The sequence below is a fragment of the Leopardus geoffroyi genome, chromosome A1 (genome assembly GCF_018350155.1).
Source record: "Leopardus geoffroyi isolate Oge1 chromosome A1, O.geoffroyi_Oge1_pat1.0, whole genome shotgun sequence".
Taxonomy (NCBI): Eukaryota; Metazoa; Chordata; class Mammalia; order Carnivora; family Felidae; genus Leopardus; species Leopardus geoffroyi.
Genome location: NC_059326.1, coordinates 92,136,735 through 92,158,516, shown reverse-complemented (window position 1 = coordinate 92,158,516; position 21,782 = coordinate 92,136,735). Strand labels below are relative to the sequence as shown.

The following is a 21,782-nucleotide window of genomic DNA, read 5'->3' as shown; positions in this document are numbered from 1 at the left end:
AAAACCAGTGATAAAGAGAAAATCTTAAAAGCAGGTAGAGGAAAAAGATACATTATATACAGAGAAACATTACATACAGAGAAACAAAAATGATAGTAAACCTCCCTCAGAAACTATGTAAGCGAGAAGATAATGGAGTGACATCTTTGCAGTAACAAAAGAAAACCACTGTCAACCTAGAATTATATACACAGTAAAAACATCTTTTGGGGTGCCTGGGTGACTCAGTCGGTTAAGCTTTCAACTCTGGCTCAGGTCATGATCTCATAGTTCGTGAGCTCAAGCCCCATGTCAGGCTCTGTGCTGACAGCTCAGAGCCTGGAGCCTGCTTTGGATTCTGTGTCTCCCTCGCTCTCTCTCTGCCCCTCCCCCACTCACAGTCTGTCTCTCTCGCTCAAAAAATGAATAAACATTACAAAAAATTTTTAAATAGCTTCCAAAAATAACAGTGAAAAATGGTTTTTCAGACAAAAGCTTAAAGAATTCATTTCCAGAATATCTATACCAGAGAAAATGTTCAAAGAAGGTTTCCAGACAGAAGCATATGATCCAAGATAGAAATCCTCATCAACACAAAAGAATAAAGAACACAAGAAATGGTAAATATTTAGTAAATATAAAACACATTTTTCTGACTTTTGGTACAAGATAATTTACTATGAAGTAAAAAAAAAACCAATACACTGCAGCAAGTATAACAAATATACAAATAAAATGTATGAGACAAGTAACACAAAGAACTAAAGGGTAAAATAAAAATACACTTTTGCAAGGTTCTCAAACTATACCTGAGGTGGCATAAAACTAATTCAAGATATACTAGGGAAAGTCAAAAAATGGCTACAGTAGTGAATTCTACCAAACATTTAAGGAAAAAATCATATCAATCCTATGCATCTCTTGCAAAAATGAAGTAGAAAGAAAACTTCCCAAATAATCTTATGAGGCCAGCATTACCCTGATACCAAAACAATACAAAAATAACACAAGAGAACTATAGAATATCCCTCATGAACAAAGATCCCAAATTTAACAGAAGTTCTGATTAAGCAAAATCAAATCCATTAATATTTAACACCATAATATGTCATGATCCTGCGAGGTATAAACATTAGAAAAGCAGTCAACAAAACCCACTTTATTAATAGAAGAAAAAAAATTGTGTTATCATTTCAACAGATGTAAAGACAAAAAAAGCACTGAACATAATTCAACATTTATTCCTAATAAACCCTCTCAGCAAACTAAATCCAAAAAGAAACATCCCACAGTTACATTATGATAAGTGGTGACAGATTTAATGAGGGATGGGGGTTAGGAGGGGGGGGTTGTTTTCCCTCAAAGGTCTGTTCTCAACACTGTTATTAAACATTTTACTGGAGGTTCTAGCCAGAGAGAACAGACAAGAAAAAAAATAAACAGAATCAATACTGGAAAGGAAAAAAGTGAAACTACCTTTATTAATAGATGAAATGGTTATCCATGTAGAAAGTCCTGAGAAATCTCATATAAAGCGAACAGAATTAATAAATGAAGTAAGATCACGGCATATTGGGTAAATATACAAAGGTCAAATGTATTTATAAATCATAGCAATGAACAACTGGAAATTAAAAATTTTACAAATAGCATCAAAGATATAAAATATTTAGCGATCAACTTAACAAAAAATGTATAATACCTGAACTCTGAAATTTACAAAACACTTGTGAAAAATTAAAGAATACCAAAAGAAATGCATATATATACCACACTTAATAGATTATAAAACTAAAAACTGTTATCAATTTTCTTCAAACTGATCTACAAATTCAATGCAATTCCACTCAATACCAAAATATGTTTCTGTAGAAATTAACAAGCATTTTCTAAAGCTTATATGAAAGACCATTAGAACACCTGAATACCAAAATAACTTTTTTTGAATGTTTCTGTATTTTTTTGAATGTTTCTGTATTTTTGAAAGAGAGGGAGACCAAGCAGAAGAGGGGCAGAGAGAGAGGGGAGGACAGAGGATCCGAAGCAGGCTCTGTGCTGACAGCAGAGAGCCTCATGTGGGGCTCAAATTCACAAACCATGAGATCATGATCTGAACCAAAGTCGGACACTTAACCCACTCAGCCACCCAGGTCCCCCAAAACAGTTTTTAAAAAGAACAAAAGAGTTGGAGAAAAAAATTAAATGGTTTCAACTTAGTATAAAGCTACTATAATCAAACTACCATAGCAAAGGCAAAAACAGAGAAGTAGTATACAGATCAATGAAACAGGATACAGTCCAATAAATTGACCACATATTTACAGTCAATTGATTTTTGACAAAGATGCCAAGATAATTTCAATGGGAAAAGGAGAATCTTTCCAACAAATGGTGCTAGAACAATTGTATAGGCAAATGCCAAATTATGATCCTTGATCCACCCATACTATAAACAAAACTTAACTCAAAACAGATCATATGCCTAAATATAAGAGCTCTCACTGTCACACTTCTAGGAGAAATACTTTGTAATCCTGAGTTAAACAAAGACGTCTTAGAACACAAAAAATATGAACCATAATAGAAAAATAGATGACACCAAAATAGAAAAAAATAGATATGGTAGACTTTATCAAAATTAAACACTTGCTCTTCAAAAGACACTGTTAAGAAAATGAATATGCAGGCACAGCCTATTAGAAAAAGTTGCAAAACATATATAATTAAGACTTGTATCTAGAAATATATTTTTAAATCTTACTACTAAATAAAGAAGACAACCCATAAACAACCAAAAAAGTTGAACAATTTGAACAGCTACTCCACACCAAAGAAAATTCAGGAATGGTAAATAAGCACATAAAAAGATGCTCACCATCATTAGTCATCAGGGAAGTGCAAATTAAAAACAAAATGGGAGATCACTATATACCCACTAGAATGGCCAACAGTAAAGAGATTACTATTGTCAAGAATATGGAGTAAATGGGACTCTAATAGATGATGGAAGGGAATAAAAAAAGTACAGCCATTTTGGAAAATGGTGGGGATAGCTTCTTGTAAAGATAAATGTACACTTAACCATACAACCCAACAATCCTATTCCTGGGTATTTACCCAAGAATAGAAACCATACGTACACACAACGACTTGCCCTCAAATATTATAGCAGCTTTATTCACAACAGCCCAAAAGTGGAAACAATCCAAATGTCCATCAACAGGTGAATGGATAAACATTCTATGAGTATGAGCCAAAGAGTGGAATACGATTCAGCAATAAGAAGTAATAAACTAATAATACACTGAATAATTTGGATGAATTTCAAAAGTGAAATAAGCCAGTCACAAAAAATTACACGCATAGGATTCCATTTACAGCAAATTCCAGAAAAGGCAAAACTCTAGGGACAGAGAGCAGTTCAGTTCAGTGGTTGTCATGATCCAAGGGTGATGGGAATGTTCTGTACCTGGCTGTGATACAGTTACATAATTATATACATTTGTCAAAATTCACTGGATTGTACAGTTTAAAGTGGTGAATTTTACTGTGCGTATCTAAATAAAGGTATTTTAAAATAAAAACCTCAAAACCTAAGAATGCAAATCCACAAAAAACATTTTATTTTCCTCTTATTTAACAAGAGTGTTTCAGCAGATATTTTCCTCACCAGAACACAACATATAGCTAAATAACCCTAACGAAATACTTACTCAGTACCAACAACAGGAGAAATAAAAGTAACATATTCTAAACATTTGAAATCATTTGTATTACAAATTTTTTAAAAGATACATAGTTCTCAATTCCCTACCAACATCTATCTTCCTAACCCCACCCTGTCTTGTATTTTTTTAATATAACCACTGAATTGGAAAAATCAATAAATAACTGAAAAAAAAACTAATTTGAGACCATCTTTTTAACAAAAAAGGTTCTAATAATACAGAAAGGAAATAACAGATGGCTGAGTTATGGCATATAACTCAGTAAATGATCAATTAGTTTTAAAACATCCCAAGATGGTAACAACGAGAAATGTTTGGCAAGCAAGAAAGACAAAAAAATTTACTCAAGGTGTTTCAAGTTTACCAGATTCAATTTATATCAAGAACAAAGACCATGATGAGTAACTGAAAAGTAGAACTGTTCTATAATTTTGCTTAAATCTGCAACATTAGATGTGCTAGGGATCAACTTGTGTATACCCTACCTTTCCTGAGGGTGGAGGAGAAGGGCTGGCACAAGGACTCGGGTAACTACTGCTGTCTGTAGATTTCACAGAAGACTGATCCGATCGGTCATCAGTGCTTCGTTTAGGATGTAAAATTCCTCTATCTTTGTACTTCTGAGGTGGGTGTAGTGCTGGAGATGGAGATTTCATCAATACTCTTGAGTGAGAAGGAGGAAGCAAAGATCAGTTACATACAAGCTCGTGATTGAAAGCAGACGCCATTTCAAACCAAAGTTTCAGGGGCGTTATGATTTACGGAATAGTATTTAAAAAGGGAATTTCATTCTTCTCTTACATTTTTTTTTAATTTTTATTTTTGAGAGACAGAAAGACAGCACAAGTGGGGTAGGGGCAGAGACAGACACACACACAGAATCCAAAGCAGGTTCCAGGCTCAGAGCTGTCAGCACAGAGCCTGACACGGGGCACGAACTCACAAACCATAAGATCATGACCTGAGCCGAAGTCGGACGCTTAACTGACTGAGCCACCCAGGTGCCCCCTCATACATTTAGAAGTTTAATACCATCAGGGACATTAAGGGACACTTACAAAAAGAGGTAAAAATATATTTATTAGCGATCTACAGAAGTCCTTAACTTAATGTTAACAAATACTCAAAGTATGATTTCCCTTACAAAATTCCTAGCCTCTTGTATGATGGTTTAGGAAAAGAGGTCTTTAACATTCCTGGCAGTCAGGAATTTTATAATTTTTCTAAAAGTATATGTCTTTGTGGAATAACCAGACATAAAAAAGAAAAGATATTATTGAGTACGTCCTAAAGTCATTCAATAGTAAAGTTCACAGCACCACCTATAAATTATACCTGTCAAAATACTGGATTTAATCAAGCTGTGAGAGCTAACTGCCAGTTTACACAAAATACATATGGTATGGCAACAAATAATGCCAAGAAGAAACAGACAAATCCAGAATGTGGTACACCTCACAGTATCACCACCCCACTTTCTTCAAAAAAGTCGAGAGGACCTGCTCTGGATCACGAGAGACTCAAGACACATGACGCCCTGAGAAATGCATGAGCCATTTTACTGGGACTGATCATTGGAATTCGATTATGTAGGAAAAATTCCTCTATTTTTAAGAGATGCATATTTAAATATGGAAGGGTAAGATGACATGATATGTGGGATTTATTTTAAAATATCTAAACCAGAAGCATTTGGGTGGCTCAGTCAGTGACTTTGGCTCAGGTCACGATCTCACAGCTCATGAGTTTGAGCCCCACCTTGGGCTCTGTGCTGACAGCTCAGAGCCTGGAGCCTACTTCGGATTCTGTGTCTCTGTCTCTCTCTGCCCCTCCCCTGCTCCTGCTCTGGCTCTCTCTCTCAAAATAAAAATTAAAAAATTTACAAAACTTTAAAAAAAAAATAAAATATGTAAACAAACAAAAAAAGCAGGAGAGAACAAAGAATATTTGGTTAGATACGGATATGGAGTTCATTACGGTATATCATTTAGTTTGCTATGTTAAATAATATTTATAATAAGCGTTTAAAACAAAAAACGATGTGTTCAATAATTCATAAGCTTCCAGAGAGTCTTGTAATTAATAATTACTCTTCCTTCAAGACAAGTTAAAATAGCTAATCCCCACAATTCACCCCTGCTTCAATCAGTATCTTTAATCCAGGATTATTTCTTTCACAAATGAAATAAAATAGCTAAAGCCTAAAGGTATTAACAAAAGAATATATAAGGAATGCACATCTGAATCATCAACAACTTAAGAAGTATAAAAAACAACCTTTCAGGGGCGCCTGGGTGGCTCAGTCGGTTAAGCATCCGACTTCGGCTCAGGTCATGATCTCACGGTCCGTGAGTTCGAGCCCCGCGTCGGGCTCTGTGCTGACAGCTCAGAGCCTGGAGCCTGTTTCAGTCTGTGTCTCCCTCTCTCTCTCTGACCCTCCCCCGTTCATGCTCTGTCTCTCCCTGTCTCAAAAATAAATAAAATGTTAAAAAAAAAAACAAAAAAAAAAACACAACCTTTCAGGGGTTTTTTCCTTCATGAATTGATGTCCAATGCATTATCTAAATTCAACCCCTAAAATCCCATCGTTCCTACCCTAGAACCTCAGAGACCTGAAAATTAGGCAAAAGAACTTAACGACGGTAAAACCAGGACTCAAACTCACAAACCATTAAGATCATGACCTGAGCCGTAACTGAGTTGGATGCTTAACCAAATGAGCAACTGAGGCACCCTAAAGTGTTTTTATTTAAAGAAATTATGAGGGCGCCTGGGTGGCTCAGTTGGTTGAGCGTCCAATTCTTGGTTTTGGCTCAGGTCATGATCTCACAGTTTGTGGGTTCAAGCCCCACATCGGGCTCATGCTGTCAGAAAGAAGCCTGCTTGGGATTCTCTCTCCCTCTCTTTCTGCCCCTCCCCTGCTTGTGCTCTTTCTCAAAACAAATAAAAAATTGTTTCATTAAAAAAAAATTATGTACCATATATCTTGCCAATGTACAGTGAAAACATGAACTACAGATACTTTTTCTCTAAGAAGTAATCTCACAGACTGTAATTTCTCCTTTCAAGTATAAATTTTCCTAAGACTCCTCATTCTTTTCCCCACCAAATATATCAACTTCAAGGCATTATCTATCAATAACACCAAAAGCCTGAAAGTAGATGAAGTTCTGTATCTCCCTGTTCAACAGGTAAGAATGAAGAGTGCCAGACTACAACTTGTAAGGAAATTAAAATGGTATCACAGGTGAAAAACTGAATTTATAAGACAAACAATATCTAAATTGTAACTAATATTACACTTTATAATTTTAATTGTATTAAATTTATTTTACTAAATAAGCATGTATTACTTTTATTGAGAAACAAGTAGCCTTTCTCCTAAAAATGTGTGTGCATGTGTGTATATATGAAAATATAGGCACACACGTATATACATCTGTATGTATACACACAGACCCATACATACACAACACACAGAGTCTCTACGAACCTAACATATTTTTATAGATGGGCCTAGGAATAACACTACCACCTAGCAATGTCTATGGAAATCTGTTCCCATATTCTAAACCATTTTTCAAGTAAGCTTTTAGATCGATATTTCCAAAAAGTGGGCAGTGTCTAAGAAGAAAATGTGCTTTTCACTCTTCTATCGCTCAGGAGGGCCTACATCAGAGAGAAACATTCAGGAATGCACATGATGAAAAGGTTTTCTTGGCAAACGACTGAATTATTCCTCAAATGCAGTATGTGAAGAACTTGGAAACCAGTACGAATTACTTCTCTGTAATTCAAGTCTGACCTAATGAAGCCTTATGCTTCATTCAAATGTGCAAATCTGACCAAAAGAAAGTACAAACAGCCCCATTCGATCCTTACAAAACAGTAAACGTCATGTATCTTTTATGTTTCCACTGTTCTATTTTTCTTTTTAACAATGAAATATTCTTACTACACAGACTTTCTACCAGTACTGCCGAAACCAGCATCACAGGCAAGAATGTCATGTTCATTATCAATTCTAACAGGGTAAAAAAAATTTTAAACTGATATAAAGAAATTCTGATTCTTATAAAATATAAATTTGATTCTAACAAATGGGTTTTTTTTTACACAACAAATATTTCTGAATCATGGCCAATGATTCATTATAACCAGTATTATATCATCATAATACGTTTTTTGATAAATAATTCAATGTAAGAACTCTCTTATTAATAATAATCATATAGTAAATAAAAATACCATGTATAATTGCTAAATGTTAGAAAGAAAAGAAGAACCTGGCTAAACTGTAATAGATTTTGCCACTAGAGTAAATTTGTTTACTTCTGTATCATATGTCTCTGCTGGATAAAATAAAAACTCTTTGAAGGAAGAGCTCTTGTCTGTTTGGTACACTGCTATCTCTCTTACACCAAGAACAACACACATTCAATGTGTCACTAAGAAAGTGAATGAATAATTGATCTTCTGTAGGAATACTAGTCAGCACTACTGATACCCAGGTAAGACTTGTGAAGAGGCTGTTCTTTTAAATGGCCATAACCCATACTTCTTGCTATAAGACATATGCGAAAGATGTTGCTTGCCATGTATCAACTAAAATACAGAATTTTAATATACTGCTATCTTTCTAACAGACCCTAAATCTGTGAAGTCTTGAAATTAAACATTTTTAGTCTTTCCCAATAAAAAATTTCCTTATTAAATGACTCACAGATACCAGTAGCTTAAAATCCCTCATATTATCTTACTACTTACAAAAACTATGTTTTAAAAGTAAAACGCTCTTCGCATTGTATTGTAACCTTTTACGTACACTCTAAGCAATTTTTAAATATTATTAAAACATCTGATTCTCTGAGAAATAACTCATTTTCCTGGAGAAAATGTCCCCGTTTTGATAAAACGTTATAAATGTACCTTTCTGGGGCGCCTGGGTGGCGCAGTCGGTTAAGCGTCTGACTTCAGCCAGGTCACGATCTCGTGGTCCGTGAGTTCGAGCCCCGCGTCAGGCTCTGGGCTGATGGCTCAGAGCCTGGAGCCTGTTTCTGATTCTGTGTCTCCCTCTCTCTCTGCCCCTCCCCCGTTCATGCTATGTCTCTCTCTGTCCCAAAAATAAATAAACGTTGAAAAAAAAAAATTTTTTTTTAAAAAAATAAATGTACCTTTCTGCAGTAGCAGACTCATCAGAAAATTCAGTATCTGCGGAAGTTTTCCTGCTATTATTGGACCTCCAAGATGATGCCAAAGGAAGTTCTTCTGAAGACATAGGCCTTGGCCGCTGGCCTATCCCAGACGGCTGCTGTAAACCTGCACACTGTTCCTCAGTGCTTAAAACAGCTATAATTGCTCTTATGGTAGCTTCATCAACTTGAGACCAAGGTTTGGATGGAGCTTTCATTCGGCGTAAAAATAAGCTGTGCCACTTCTGTCTGAGCTGCAGCAATAAACTGGCTGCCTGTAATGAAAGTTCAAACAGGTACAAGCAAAATGTATACCCTACTTGCAAGACACCCATTTACTAGTTAAAGGCTGCAACTGTTTCCAAAGAACACTCTGCAACTTGTAAGGAGTTAATGTATTCTAACGTATTACATTTTATGTAGTTTACTGTTAATTTCATTCTTTTTGTTGCCCGAATGAGATAAAAATTCTTATTTACCATATTGGAGGCACTAGAGACACAAAATCAAATGAAACAGTCCGATGGAAGAGACGGTAAACAATGTGTGGCAGAGTGTGATTAAAACTGGAAATGGTAACAGCACAGTAAATGAAGAAAAATACATTTAGTTCCATTCGTGCTTTAGTGCCTACAGAACATCCAAATGATGATGCCCAGAAGGCAGCTAGATTCACAGAAAGGTTCACAGAAAGGCCTAAGCTAAAAATATAGACAGACTTGGGAGTCATCAGTGCATAAGTGGTTACTGAATCTACACAGAGAGGTAAGTCCCTGGAGATTGTACAGAGACATAAAAAAAGCAGAGAAAGGCCTGGAGTAGTGGAGAACATCTAACATTTAAGGCACAGACACATAGAGAAGAGTCAGTGAAAGAACCTAAGAAGGAATGACCTTTGAAGAAAGAAGAAGAATCAGAAAAGATTCATGTCACAGTTAACTTGTGACAAAGAAGTTGGGACAGGGGTGAGGAGGAAAAATGGGGAAGGGCAGAATTATGAAAGGAAGGGTATGGGCAATAAATAGTGCCCAACAGGAGAGAAAGAATGAATTCAAGGACGGCAGGCTGGCTTGGACAATGTGGGGCATGTGCTGACCTTGGCAAGTACAGTTTCAGTGAAGGGAATGGCTGGTGAAAAGGGAAGTAAGACAACTGTCGGCTTTAGTGATGAATGAACAGACAGTAAAAAAGTTAAACCTAGCCAGCTGTCGATTACTGACAGCTCAGCCAACCACATCCCCCCAAAAAAAGGATATAGAATGATCTTTTAATACTAACAGTTGACAATTAGAAGTGGTTCAATGATGTAACAATCACACTGCTTCAACTTTTTCTTTGTTGTAGTTTTCAAATTGTCAATTTTTAGCTATTGAACAGATTTTAAAAGCAAAATAATCATGCTGTATCTAGTCTCAGAGTTCAAGTCTAAATGTTTATGTGAAAACTTATTGCAGCAAACTTTCAACATGGCAAAGCAACTTTAAACTCTAATTTAGCCAAATGAAATATAATCTGAAATTATATTACAACATTTCCCTTGTCTTTAAACTGTTTGGTGTAACAGAATACTGATTTAGTGGATTTCACCACTTAATACACATTCTCCTCCTTTTCTTCCCCCAGTAATAGTATTGACCAAAAATGTGCATTTCTGGGGCACCTGGGTGGCTCAGTCGGTTAAGCATCGGACTTCAGCTCAGGTCATGATCTCAGTTTGTGAGTTTGAGCCCCGTGTCGGGCTCTGTGCTGACAACTCAGAGCCTGGAGCCTGCTTCAGATTCTGCCACACCAAGGCTTTTCAAATCCTCTATTAAAATAAACCCCATGGGGTATGTCAGAGAATGCATGAGGGCCCTGTGAAAACTGAAAAACAAACTATATTCTCAAGTACTAAGGGCTCAATAGTAAAGATATAATTTTCATCATGCTGTATGTCAATTCGTACTACCAGAATGAAAGAAACTTACCACACTACTGAAAAGCAACTTACCTCAGGCTCTAGTTTGAAATTGAGCCACTCATCAAGTTTCAAAGCTGCCAAATTAGCAGTGGTTCTGTCCTCCATTTCACTATCACTACTGTCATTAGGAACACCATCCGCTGTTCAAACACATATTGAAAGGAAAAAATTTAACTCTTACCACCATATAGCAAAAGAAGTAAGTAAACACAGACACTGTGTATTTACACAAATGCTCCATACTAAGAGTTTGGGTATGGAGCTCTTCAAAGCCAGCAGTTCACAAATTAAGTCTCAATACTTACAAAAAAAAAGGGGGGGGGGGGGGAAGCAAGGCATAATCTCCATAATCTCTAATCAAAATGCAACAAAATAAAAAAGACTATAACTTAAAAATCAAAACAAAGAGCACCTGGGTGGCTCAGTCTGTTAAGCATCCAACTCATGATTTCAGCTCAGGTCATGATTTCATGGTTCATGAGTTTGAGTTCTGCACTGAGAGTGCAGAGCCTGTTTGGGATTCTCTCCCTCTCTCTCTCTCTCTCTCTCTCCCTCCCTCCCTCCTTCTCAAAATAAATAAATAAACTTAAAAAAAATCAAAACAAAATCTTTAAATAATAACTGAATAAAGATGAAAACTAAGAATATAATTTAAAAAGGGAAGAAAACAAGAAATGCTCATGTAAATTCATAGGTTTCAATTTAAAAGAAGAAAAGGAGAAACCACACCCATAACTACATCTTAGAAAAACAGTATAAACCCCAAAGGAAAAAAAAGTGAAGAAAACAGTGAAGGAAAAAAACTGATATATTAGATAAAACAAAATGGCAGTAGTCAAAACTATAATCCAGTTCCTTGAAAAGACGAGGCAACCCTCTGGTAAGTTTAATAAAGGGAGAAGGAAGCTCAAATCCATATACAAAATCAGAGCTGAGAATAAGATTATAAAAATTAATACAAACTGTTTTAATCTAAGAAGATCCAGTATCCATAAAAAATAATAAATTTGAAACATTCAAAGAAATCTATTCTTTTGTACGAAACAAACTGAAAAAAAAAAAGAAATTACCAAAACAAAGAACAAGAGGTAGGAAAGCCCAGACTATTTCAGGAAGAAACCAAAGGTGTCCTGAAAGAACACCAAACTCAGAAATCCAGTTCATCAAGTCTCTCAAACTTTGAAGAAAACAAACAATGGCCAATTCCTTGCATGAGACAAGTCTGAACTAATCCTAAAACCTGATATAAATAAGTAAACAAACAAACATTTATGAATATTCCCAACACACTCACTAATGAGCAATTTTAAATAAAATGCTAGCAAAACATGAGCAATGCAGTAAGTCCTCCTTAGTCCAAGGAAGGTTTATTCTTATGATAAATATGATAGTCCCATAAGAAAATATATACATTACAACAGCAGGCTAAATAAATTTTGATATGAACAAATGCCCACAAGCTATTTAATAAATTTCAAAATGTGTTTTAAAACTTCAAAAAAAGAGGGGCGCCTGGGTGGCTCAGTTGGCTAAGCGTCCGACTTCAGCTCAGGTCACGATCTCGCGGTCCGTGAGTTTGAGCCCCGCATTAGGCTTTGCGCTGACCGCTCAGAGCCTGAAGCCTGTTTCAGATTCTGTGTCTCCCTCTTTCTCTGACCCTCCCACGTTCATGCTCTGTCTCTCTCTGTCTCAAAAATAAATAAACGTTTTAAAAAAAAAATTTTTTTTTAATTAAAAAAATAAATAAATAAATAAAACTTCAAAAAAAGAACAATTCTGGAGCAACTGGATGGCTCAGTCAGTGAAGCATCCGACTCTTGATTTTGGCTCAGGTCATCACCTCTCAGTTCATGAGATCAACCCCATGTCAGGCTCTGCACTGAGAGGACAGAGCCTGCTTGGGATTCTCTCTCTCCCTATCCTTTCCCTCTCTCTCCCCTCCCCTACTCACATGTGCTCCCTCTCAAAATACATAAGTATTTTTAAAAATTTAAATTTCAAAAGAATTCTTTTTTATTTATTTATTTTTATTTGAGAGAGAGAGAAAGAGAGAGAGGGAGAGCATGCGCAAGTTGGGGAGAGGGTCAGAGGAAGAGAGAATCTTAAGCAGACTCCATGCTCAACACGGAGCCTGACACAGGGCTCGATCCCATAACCCTGAGATCCTGACCTGAGCCGAAACCAAGAGTCAGACACTCAACCAACTGAGCCACCCAGGTGCCCCTTCTACCTTATTTTAATACAAGTACTTTCATTAAAACAAAAATTACTGTCATCATCAATATCACTTTAGAATTTAAACCTTTAAAATGCAACAAGAAAAAGCAGGCCATTAACATGGTTTTCCCAAGTCATGAAAAAGAAATAAAAGGAATAAATTTTTATAACAAATTAAAAATTACCACTTAAAGGTACTCTAAGTTAATAGAAAGTCAAAAGGATTAGTAAGAGCTTAGTAAAGCAAGAGCAAATACAATATACTCTCCTGGGGGCACCTGGGTGACTCAGTCAGTTAAGTGTCCAACTTTGGCTCAGGTCATGATCTCACAGTTCAAGCCCCATGTTGGGGCTCTGTGCTGACAGCCCAGAGCCTGAAGCCTGCTTCAAATTCTGTGTCTCCCTCTCTCTGCCCCTCCGCCTCTCTCACTCTGTCTCTCAAAAATAAATAAACATTAAAAAATAAATTTTAAATACACTCCCCTGTTACATAGTATTCCTTACTAGAAGATCAGCAGGAAAATGACACAAAGAGAACCCATTCACTGTAGTAACTCAAGAACAACAACAAAATCTTAAGAATCATCGTAAGAATATATCCAACCTTTGTAAAACTTACCAAAGAAAAGATATTGCTAAATTTAATAAAAGGTGAATAGAAGAATATACTATATTCCTAGAAGCAAACTCTTAATTAAAATCACAAAAGAACTGGGGCGCCTGGGTGGCTTGGTCGGTTAAGCGTCCGACTTCGGCTCAGGTCCTGATCTCACGGTCCGTGAGTTCGAGCCCCGCGTCAGGCTCTGGGCTGATGGCTCAGAGCCTGGAGCCTGCTTCCGTTTCTGTGTCTCCCTCTCTCTCTGCCCCTCCCCCATTCATGCTCTGTCTCTCTCTGTCCCAAAGATAAATAAACGTTGAAAAAAAAAAATTTTTTTTTAAATAAAAAAAAAAATAAAAGATAGGTAACTCTTGGTCTCAGGGTTATGAGTTCGAGCCCCACACTGGATGTAGTGATTACTTAAATAAATATTTAAAAAAAAATAAAGATGGCAAATGTAATACACAACAATATGCAAGCTTTCAAAAAGAAGATAAAGATTATTTAATAAATGGTACATATGAAGGGAAAGCTGAAAAATATAATAACTGAAATGAAAAGTAAATTAAAGGGAATCAACATCAAGTTAGATGATGCAGAACGGATCAGCGATCTGGAAGGCAGGGTAGTAGAAATCACCCAAGCTGAACAGCAAACTGAAAAGAATTTCTAAAAATTAGGATAGATTAAAGGGACTGCAAGCAGAGTGTCAAGCATACTAACATTTGCATTATATGAGTCTCAGTAAAGACAGTGGGGAAGTGCAGAAACTTTATTTGAAGAAACAACAGATGAAAACTTCCCTAAACTGGAGAAGGAAACAACATTCAGGTCCAGGAAGGACAAAGAGTTCCAAACAAGATAAACCCAAAGAGGTCCACCAAACATATAATTACAAGCCCAAAAAGTAAAGATAAAGAGAAAAGAATACCTTAAAGGCAGCAAGAGAAAAAAAACAATGAGTTACATAAAATGGAAACTCCGTAAGGTTATCCAGCTGATTTTTCAGCAGAAACTTTGGAGACCAGAGGAATGGGCATGATATAGTCAAAGTACTGAAAAGAAGAAACTTATAACCAAGAATACTCTACCCAGCAAAATTATCTTTCAGAACTGAAGGAAAGACAAAGTTGCCCAGACAAACAAAAGCTTAAGGAGTTAATGACCACTAAACTGGCCTTATAAGACATGTTATAGGGATTTATTTAAGCAGAAAAGGAAAGGCTGTGATTAAAAGTAAAAGAATTATGAAAGAAAACAATCTCACTGCTGAAAGCAAACATACAGTAAAGGTAGTAGGTCAACAACTTATAAAGCTAGTATGAAGGTTAAAGAGAAGAATAGTAAAACCTACCTACCCTAATTACTTAGAAGATGTATAAAATAAAAAGATATAAAATACAGTGTCAAAAAATAAAATGTAAGGTGAGGGAATAAAAATATATTGCTTTTAGAATGTGTTCAAACTTAACCACCAATTTAAAATGCACTGCTGTATACACAGGTTGTTATAGATGAACCTCATGGTAGCCACAACAAAAAACCTATAATAGATACATAAAAAATAAACAGAACGGAATCCAAATATAACACTAAAGAAAGTCATCAAATCACAAGGGAAGGGAATAAAAGATGAAAGGAACAGAGAAGAACTACAAAAACAACCAGAAAATGATTAACAACTAACATACCTATCGATAATTACTTTAAATGTAAAAGGACTAAATGCTCCAAAGACAGAGGGTGGCCGAATGGATAAAAAACAAGATCCATCTAATATGCTACCTGTAAGTGACTCACTTCAGACCTAAAGAAAGAGAAGGCCTCAAAGTGAAGGGATGGAAAAAGATAGTCCATGCAAATAGAAACTGAAAAGAAAGCTAAAATACCAATAATTGTATCAGGCAAAACAGACTTCAAGACAAAGACTTGAAGAAGAGACAAAGAAGAGCCTTATAAAGGGATTAATCAAATAAGAGAATATAACAATTGTAAATATCTAAGCAACCAACACAAAAGCATCGAAACATAGAAAGCAAGTATTACAAGATGTAAAAGGAGAAATTAACAGTCACACACGATAATGGTAGCAGAACACAGCATCCACTTCCAGCAATAGCAAATCATCCAGGCAGAAAACCAATAAGGAAACACTGGTCTCAACACATTAGACTAGGTGCACTTAACAGATATATTCAGAATATTCCATCCAAACACAGCAGAACACACATTCTTTTCAAGTGTACATGAAACATTTTCCAGGATAGGTCGCATGTTAGTCCACAAACCAAGTTTCAATATTTTTAGGAAGACTTATATCATATCAAACATCCTTTCTGACCACAATGGTACAAAACTAGAAATCAATTACAAGAATAAACTGGAAAAAACACAAACACGTAAAGCCTAAGCAAAAGGCTACCAAACAAACAATGGGCCAATGAAGAAATCAAAAAAGAAAGGAAAAAAAATACCTGAAGACAAATGAAAACAGAAACACAATGCTCTAAAATCTACAGGATGCAGCAAAAGCAGTTCGAAGAGGCAAGTTTACGGAAATACAGGCGCCTAAGTCAAGAAGCAGCAAACATCTCAATCTAACCTTGTACCTAAAGGAACTAGAAAAAGAACGAAGCCCAAAGTTAGTGGAAGGAAAGAAATGATGCAGATCAGAGCAAAAATAAATGAAATAAGAGACTAAAACACAATAGAAAAGATCACTGAAACTAAGAGCTAGTTCTTTCATGAATTGTTTTTAATGTTTTTTTTTAATGTTTATTTTTGAGAGAGAAAGACAGAGACAGAGTGTGAGTAGGGTAGGGGCAGACAGAGAGGGGGACGCAGAATCTGAAGCAGGCTCCAGGCTCTGAGCTGTCAGCACAGAGCCTGATGCGGGGTTCGAACTCACGGACCGCAAGACCTCAGCTGAAGTCGTATGCTTAACCACCTGCGCCATCCAGGCACCCCTATGTTTATTTATTTTTGAGAGAGAGAGAGTGAGAGAGCACAAGTAGGGGAGGGGCAGAGAGAGGAGGACAGAGGATCTGAAGGGGGCTCTGCACTGACAGGCTGAGAGCAGCGAGCCTGATGTGGGGCTCGAACTCACAAATCACGAGATCATGACCTGAGCCAAAGTAAGATGCTTAACCAACTGAGCGACCCAGAGGCCCCCCGCTCCCGCCAGAACATTTTAAATGCATTATGCCACTTTTAAGTGATAGTATATTTTGCAGCCATTAATATAAAAGATTTTTTAAAACTTATATTCTGCATAATGAAAATAACAATGTAAAATAGCTTAAGAAATATGTAAAAATATTAAACATAATTTTAAAATAATATTAAAAAGTGTTTGCATAAGGGAAATGAGATCATGGGTCACTATTAATATTATTTCCTTAAACAATTACCTTTATTTATGTTAAACTGTTATTTAACTTCAAGTGGGAGAGAAAAGTAAACCTATCAAGATTAATCAAAAATGCACAAATCAATACCAAGTTACCTTTAGAAAAATCAATTTTAAGAACTGAGGTAGGGGTGCCTGGGTGGCGCAGTCGGTTAAGCGTCCAACTTCAGCCAGGTCACGATCTCGCGGTCCGTGAGTTCGAGCCCTGCGTCGGGCTCTGGGCTGATGGCTCAGAGCCTGGAGCCTGTTTCCGATTCTGTTTCTCCCTCTCTCTCTGCCCCTCCCCCGTTCATGCTCTGTCTCTCTTTGTCCCAAAAATAAATAAACGTTGGAAAAAAAAAAAAATTAAAAAAAAAAAAAAAAGAACTGAGGTATACTTCAGTAGTTTCTAATTAGTCTTACCATATCAAAAGGGAGCTACTACTACATAAATTTTCGTAATTTCAAAATTTATTTGGTCCAGTGAAAAAAATTTCATTAAAGATAGATTTTCATTTCCTTCATAATCCATTTACCTCGAAATGATGAAGGTTCTTGAAGAGCGTTACTTGCCAATCTAGCTGGTCCACAGAATACCAATATAGTGACGGGTGTCACTGCTGAACAACATCGAATATTAGCTATTCTATGGGCCCTGGTCATTTCATCATAAATAAGCCAATCTGTAGGTAGTGCCTGAATCGCTGCAGCCTGACCATTGGCTGGAGGAATCTATTAGAAAAATGGATTGAAGAATTGTTAACTGTATGTCACCTAGTTTACCGGCAATACTTTTAAAATGTAAAAAGTCCCTCAATGAAACAGATGAGGTGTATTAATACTCAAGCAAAAACTAAAGCACGTCCTTGTTCATACAGTTAGTAGTCCTCATTACCTAACACACTACCTCTTCCAACTCTAAGATTCCATCAAAAATTTGTTCCAATGTTGAATTAGACATAGGTAACTAATCTCTTAAAGCAGGCTGGTATTTGGAGCATTTTTGGTTGATCTTCAACTATGTAAATTAGATCAGTTTGACTTCAAGGCCTAAGACAGCATTAAAAATGTTTTACCTTTTTATACTGAGGCTGACTGAGAACTGAAGTGGGATGAAACCGAACTTTTTTCTCCTTTGGCCCTGTCAGTACTACATTCTCTCTGTCCACATGGACTACATTAGGATACATGCCTGCCACCAATGCAGCTTTAACGACAGCCCAGTTCTCAGAATTTGTGTTAACATCTCGAATGTCACCACCGCCTCGTGCTCTAACAAAACCTAGAAGGAGGAAAAAACCACACCAACTCTTTCTATTGTGCAAAATATACTTTTAAACGTATGCATTTTTTACAAAAATTGTATAGCCCATGTAAGTTTAGGGATATTCAAATTCCAGAGCAATTAATAAAATCTCCTCTGGTAAGTTTAAGATACAGATTAAATATTCTAATAAAGTTTAGGTTTGTTCACTGGGGATGTGGGACTCTTAAAAAAAATACACACTCTTGCTATAAAGTTCTTCATAAGCTGCGATCAGAAATGTACTAAAATTTAAAAAAAGAAATGCACTAAAGTCACAGCTGAAAATTTAAAAAAATACACACTCTTGCTTTTTATAAAGTTCTTCTTAAGCTGCTGTGAGAAATGTACTAAAATTTAAAAAAATAAATGTACTAAAGTCACAGCTGAAAATCTAAACCACTCTTCTAACTGGTACTAATAACACTGTGGTTATGACAGACAAATTCTGGAGTGAAGTAAATATATTCTTGCTTGAATTTCCAAAGCCCTTCACATTTCCCGATATTTACAACAACTCGAAATCCTTTGGCTCGCTCCTTATATTATTTTAACACTTTAGCTAATCTATGAATCCAGGCTCTGGTAGTCTTTGGCTATTTTTTCAATGTACCATGCTACTCAAAAGGAAATTTAAAGATACAATTCTAAATTGACATAGCAATACTGGCATTCTTTTTAAAAAAAAAAATTAAGTACCTTCAAGTGATTACTAGTTGTTTTATGTTCCACAAACATGAAGACCAGCATTCAGATCAACCTACTTACATTTTTTAACTTCTATTTCACAGAGCTAAATAATCGTTTATTAACAGTGATAAAACAGAGCTACATTATCTACAATGATCTTTGCCAACAAAAAGACTACAAATTGCTCACTGCCTACAGTATCAAAAGGTGCTCATAGATTTCTCAGCTACAGGCCTCCACAATATCATTTTTTAAATCAACAAACTCTGAGATCACATAGGAGTCTACAACACAGTTCATAAATACAAGATCTACAACAATGTGAAAACATCATAAAAATAATGTAAAATGGCATCAGTTAACACTACAAATACTACGAGGTATAGGTAGGGTACTCTCAGTGGTCTAAATAGGTTCTCTGGGAAAACATTACCTGATGCTCTAAGTTGACCAAGCAACTGAGTTCTCATACCAATGATTATTTCCATGGTAGCTTGCGAAAGAAAATTCTTTTCGCAAAAGGCTCGCTCCCACCCATCACTTCGTGCTTTCTGCCATGCCTACAAAAACATAATTATATAACGAGACACATTTACCAAACTCCTTAGTTAGGCAGCAAAGTAACTGAAAACCACTACATTAACCACTCAAGGTCAATTCTCCTTCTAATTATTTGATAAAATCTAGGACTTCATTAAAAAAAACAAAACTCAGGGCGCCTGGGTGACTCAGGTCAGTTATGCGTCCGTCTTCGGTTCAGGTTGTGATTTCACAGTTCGTGGGTTCGTGCCCCACATCAGGCTCTGTGCTGACAGCTTGGAGCCTGAAGCCTGCTTCAGATTCTGTGTCTCCCTCTCTCTCTGCCTCTCCCTGCCTTGTGCTCTCTCTCTCTCTCTCTCTCAAAATTAAATAAACATTTATAAATAAACAAACAAACAAAACTCAAAGATACAGAGAACAGATTGGTAGTTGCCAGAGGTGAGGGAGGAGAGGAAGTAAAATGGATGAAAGGAGTCAAAAGATACAAACTTCCAGTTACAAAATAAATTAAGTCCTGGGAAGGTAACTGTAGTACAGCATGGTAACTACAGTTAATAACACTGTATTGTATATTTGAAAGTTGATAAGAGAGATTTTTTTTTGTCCACTTTTTTTTATTGAGGTATCACTGACATTTAACACTATACTCATTTCAGGTATACAAAATAGTGATCCAATATCCATATATTAATGTGAAATTATCACCACAATAAATCTAGTTAACATACCAGAGAGTATATCTTAAAAGTTATCATCACAAACAGAAAAAAATTTGTAACTATATGCAATGATAGATGTTAACTAGACTTACTGTGGAGATCATTTTGCAATGCATACAATTACAGTATCAATGTGTTTTACACCTAAAACTAATATGTCAATGACGTCTCAATTTTTTTTATTAAAATTTTAAAATTAGGGGGCGCCTGGGTGGCTCAGTCAGTTGAGCGACCGACTTCAGCTCAGGTCATGATCTCGTAGTTTGTGAGTTCGAGCCCCGCGTCGGGCTCTGTGCTGACAGCTCAGAGCCTGGAGCCTGCCTCGGATTCTATGTCTCCCCCTCTCCCTACCCCTCCCCTGCTCACGCTCTGTGTCTCTCAGTCTCTCAATAATAAATAGACATTAAAAAAAATTTTTTTAATTAAAAAATAAAAAAATAAAATTTTAAAATTAAATATAAAAAATAAAACCTAAGACTTTATGATCAAATGAAATTTATCATTAATTTATACTCAAATGCTACGAAAGTCACTGAGTTTATAAAATCCCAATGAGAACTACGTATCCTTTAACTTAAATGACCAGCTGTGTAAACATATTTAACTTTTCATATGTGTTTGCTAATTTTCTTCCACTGAAGTGTGGGAGGTTTTTAACTAAGCCACTATAAACACCACTTATATTTAAGGATTCTGCCACTCCAGTCCTCCAAAAATAAGCTCTATATCAACCTCTTAATCTATCTTTGAATGGGAAGTGGGATTTCTAGAAACCATCTATATGCAGTATAGGAAAACTTCTCTTTGAAAATGACTTTTCTTGCTTTGGAATATAACTGAAAGACCAAAGCAGTAATTTATCCTTTCTGCTCTTGAAGGAGCTGGGGGAAAAGCAAAGAATACATAGGAATTCTACTCCAAATCTCCCTCTAATTATTATCTACTCAACAAATCTACTGTAAGACGTGGTATCTAATAGACTCAATAGCATTGCATTATCCATTGTTCAATAATGCTCACAAAATAGCTTGCCAGTGTTTTCTTTAAACCGTATATAGTGAAAAAAACATCTATGCCTGGAAAAGAGTCACTTCTGCATAAACAAAATGAAATTTTTTTTAATGTTTATTTTATTTTTGACAGAGAGAGAGACAGGGCACGGGCAGGGGAGGGGCAGACAGATAGGGAGACACAGGATCTGAAGCAGGCTCCAGGCTTTGAGCTGTCAGCACAGAGCCCGATGCAGGGCTCAAATTCACAAACGGTGAGATCAACCCTGAGCCGAAGTTGGCACTTAACCAAATGAGCCACCCAGGCGTCCCAACAAAATGAAATTTTTAAAAAATGTATAGTCATAGCCCACATTCAAGAGAATTTAAGGACGCCTTTTCAAGAAATAACATATTCTTCTCCACATAACTGAAATTCTAAATTACATATCATTTCCTTTCCTCAGAATCCTATTTTC

At 36.2% G+C, this 21,782-nt stretch overlaps 1 protein-coding gene across 2 annotated transcripts in view; it reads right to left on the bottom strand.

The window, feature by feature from the left end:
* The window catches only part of YTHDC2 (YTH domain containing 2), a 72,236-nt gene that overhangs the window by 5,955 nt on the left and 44,499 nt on the right, over window positions 1–21,782 (bottom strand). For both annotated transcript variants that reach the window (XM_045486004.1, XM_045486013.1), the window contains 6 exons: window positions 19,489–19,615; window positions 18,139–18,344; window positions 17,599–17,794; window positions 10,890–10,999; window positions 8,882–9,174; window positions 4,193–4,370 (listed from right to left, as the gene is read on the bottom strand). In XM_045486004.1, the coding sequence (XP_045341960.1) occupies window positions 4,193–4,370; window positions 8,882–9,174; window positions 10,890–10,999; window positions 17,599–17,794; window positions 18,139–18,344; window positions 19,489–19,615 (1,110 nt within the window). The remainder of the gene's footprint in view (window positions 1–4,192; window positions 4,371–8,881; window positions 9,175–10,889; window positions 11,000–17,598; window positions 17,795–18,138; window positions 18,345–19,488; window positions 19,616–21,782) is intronic.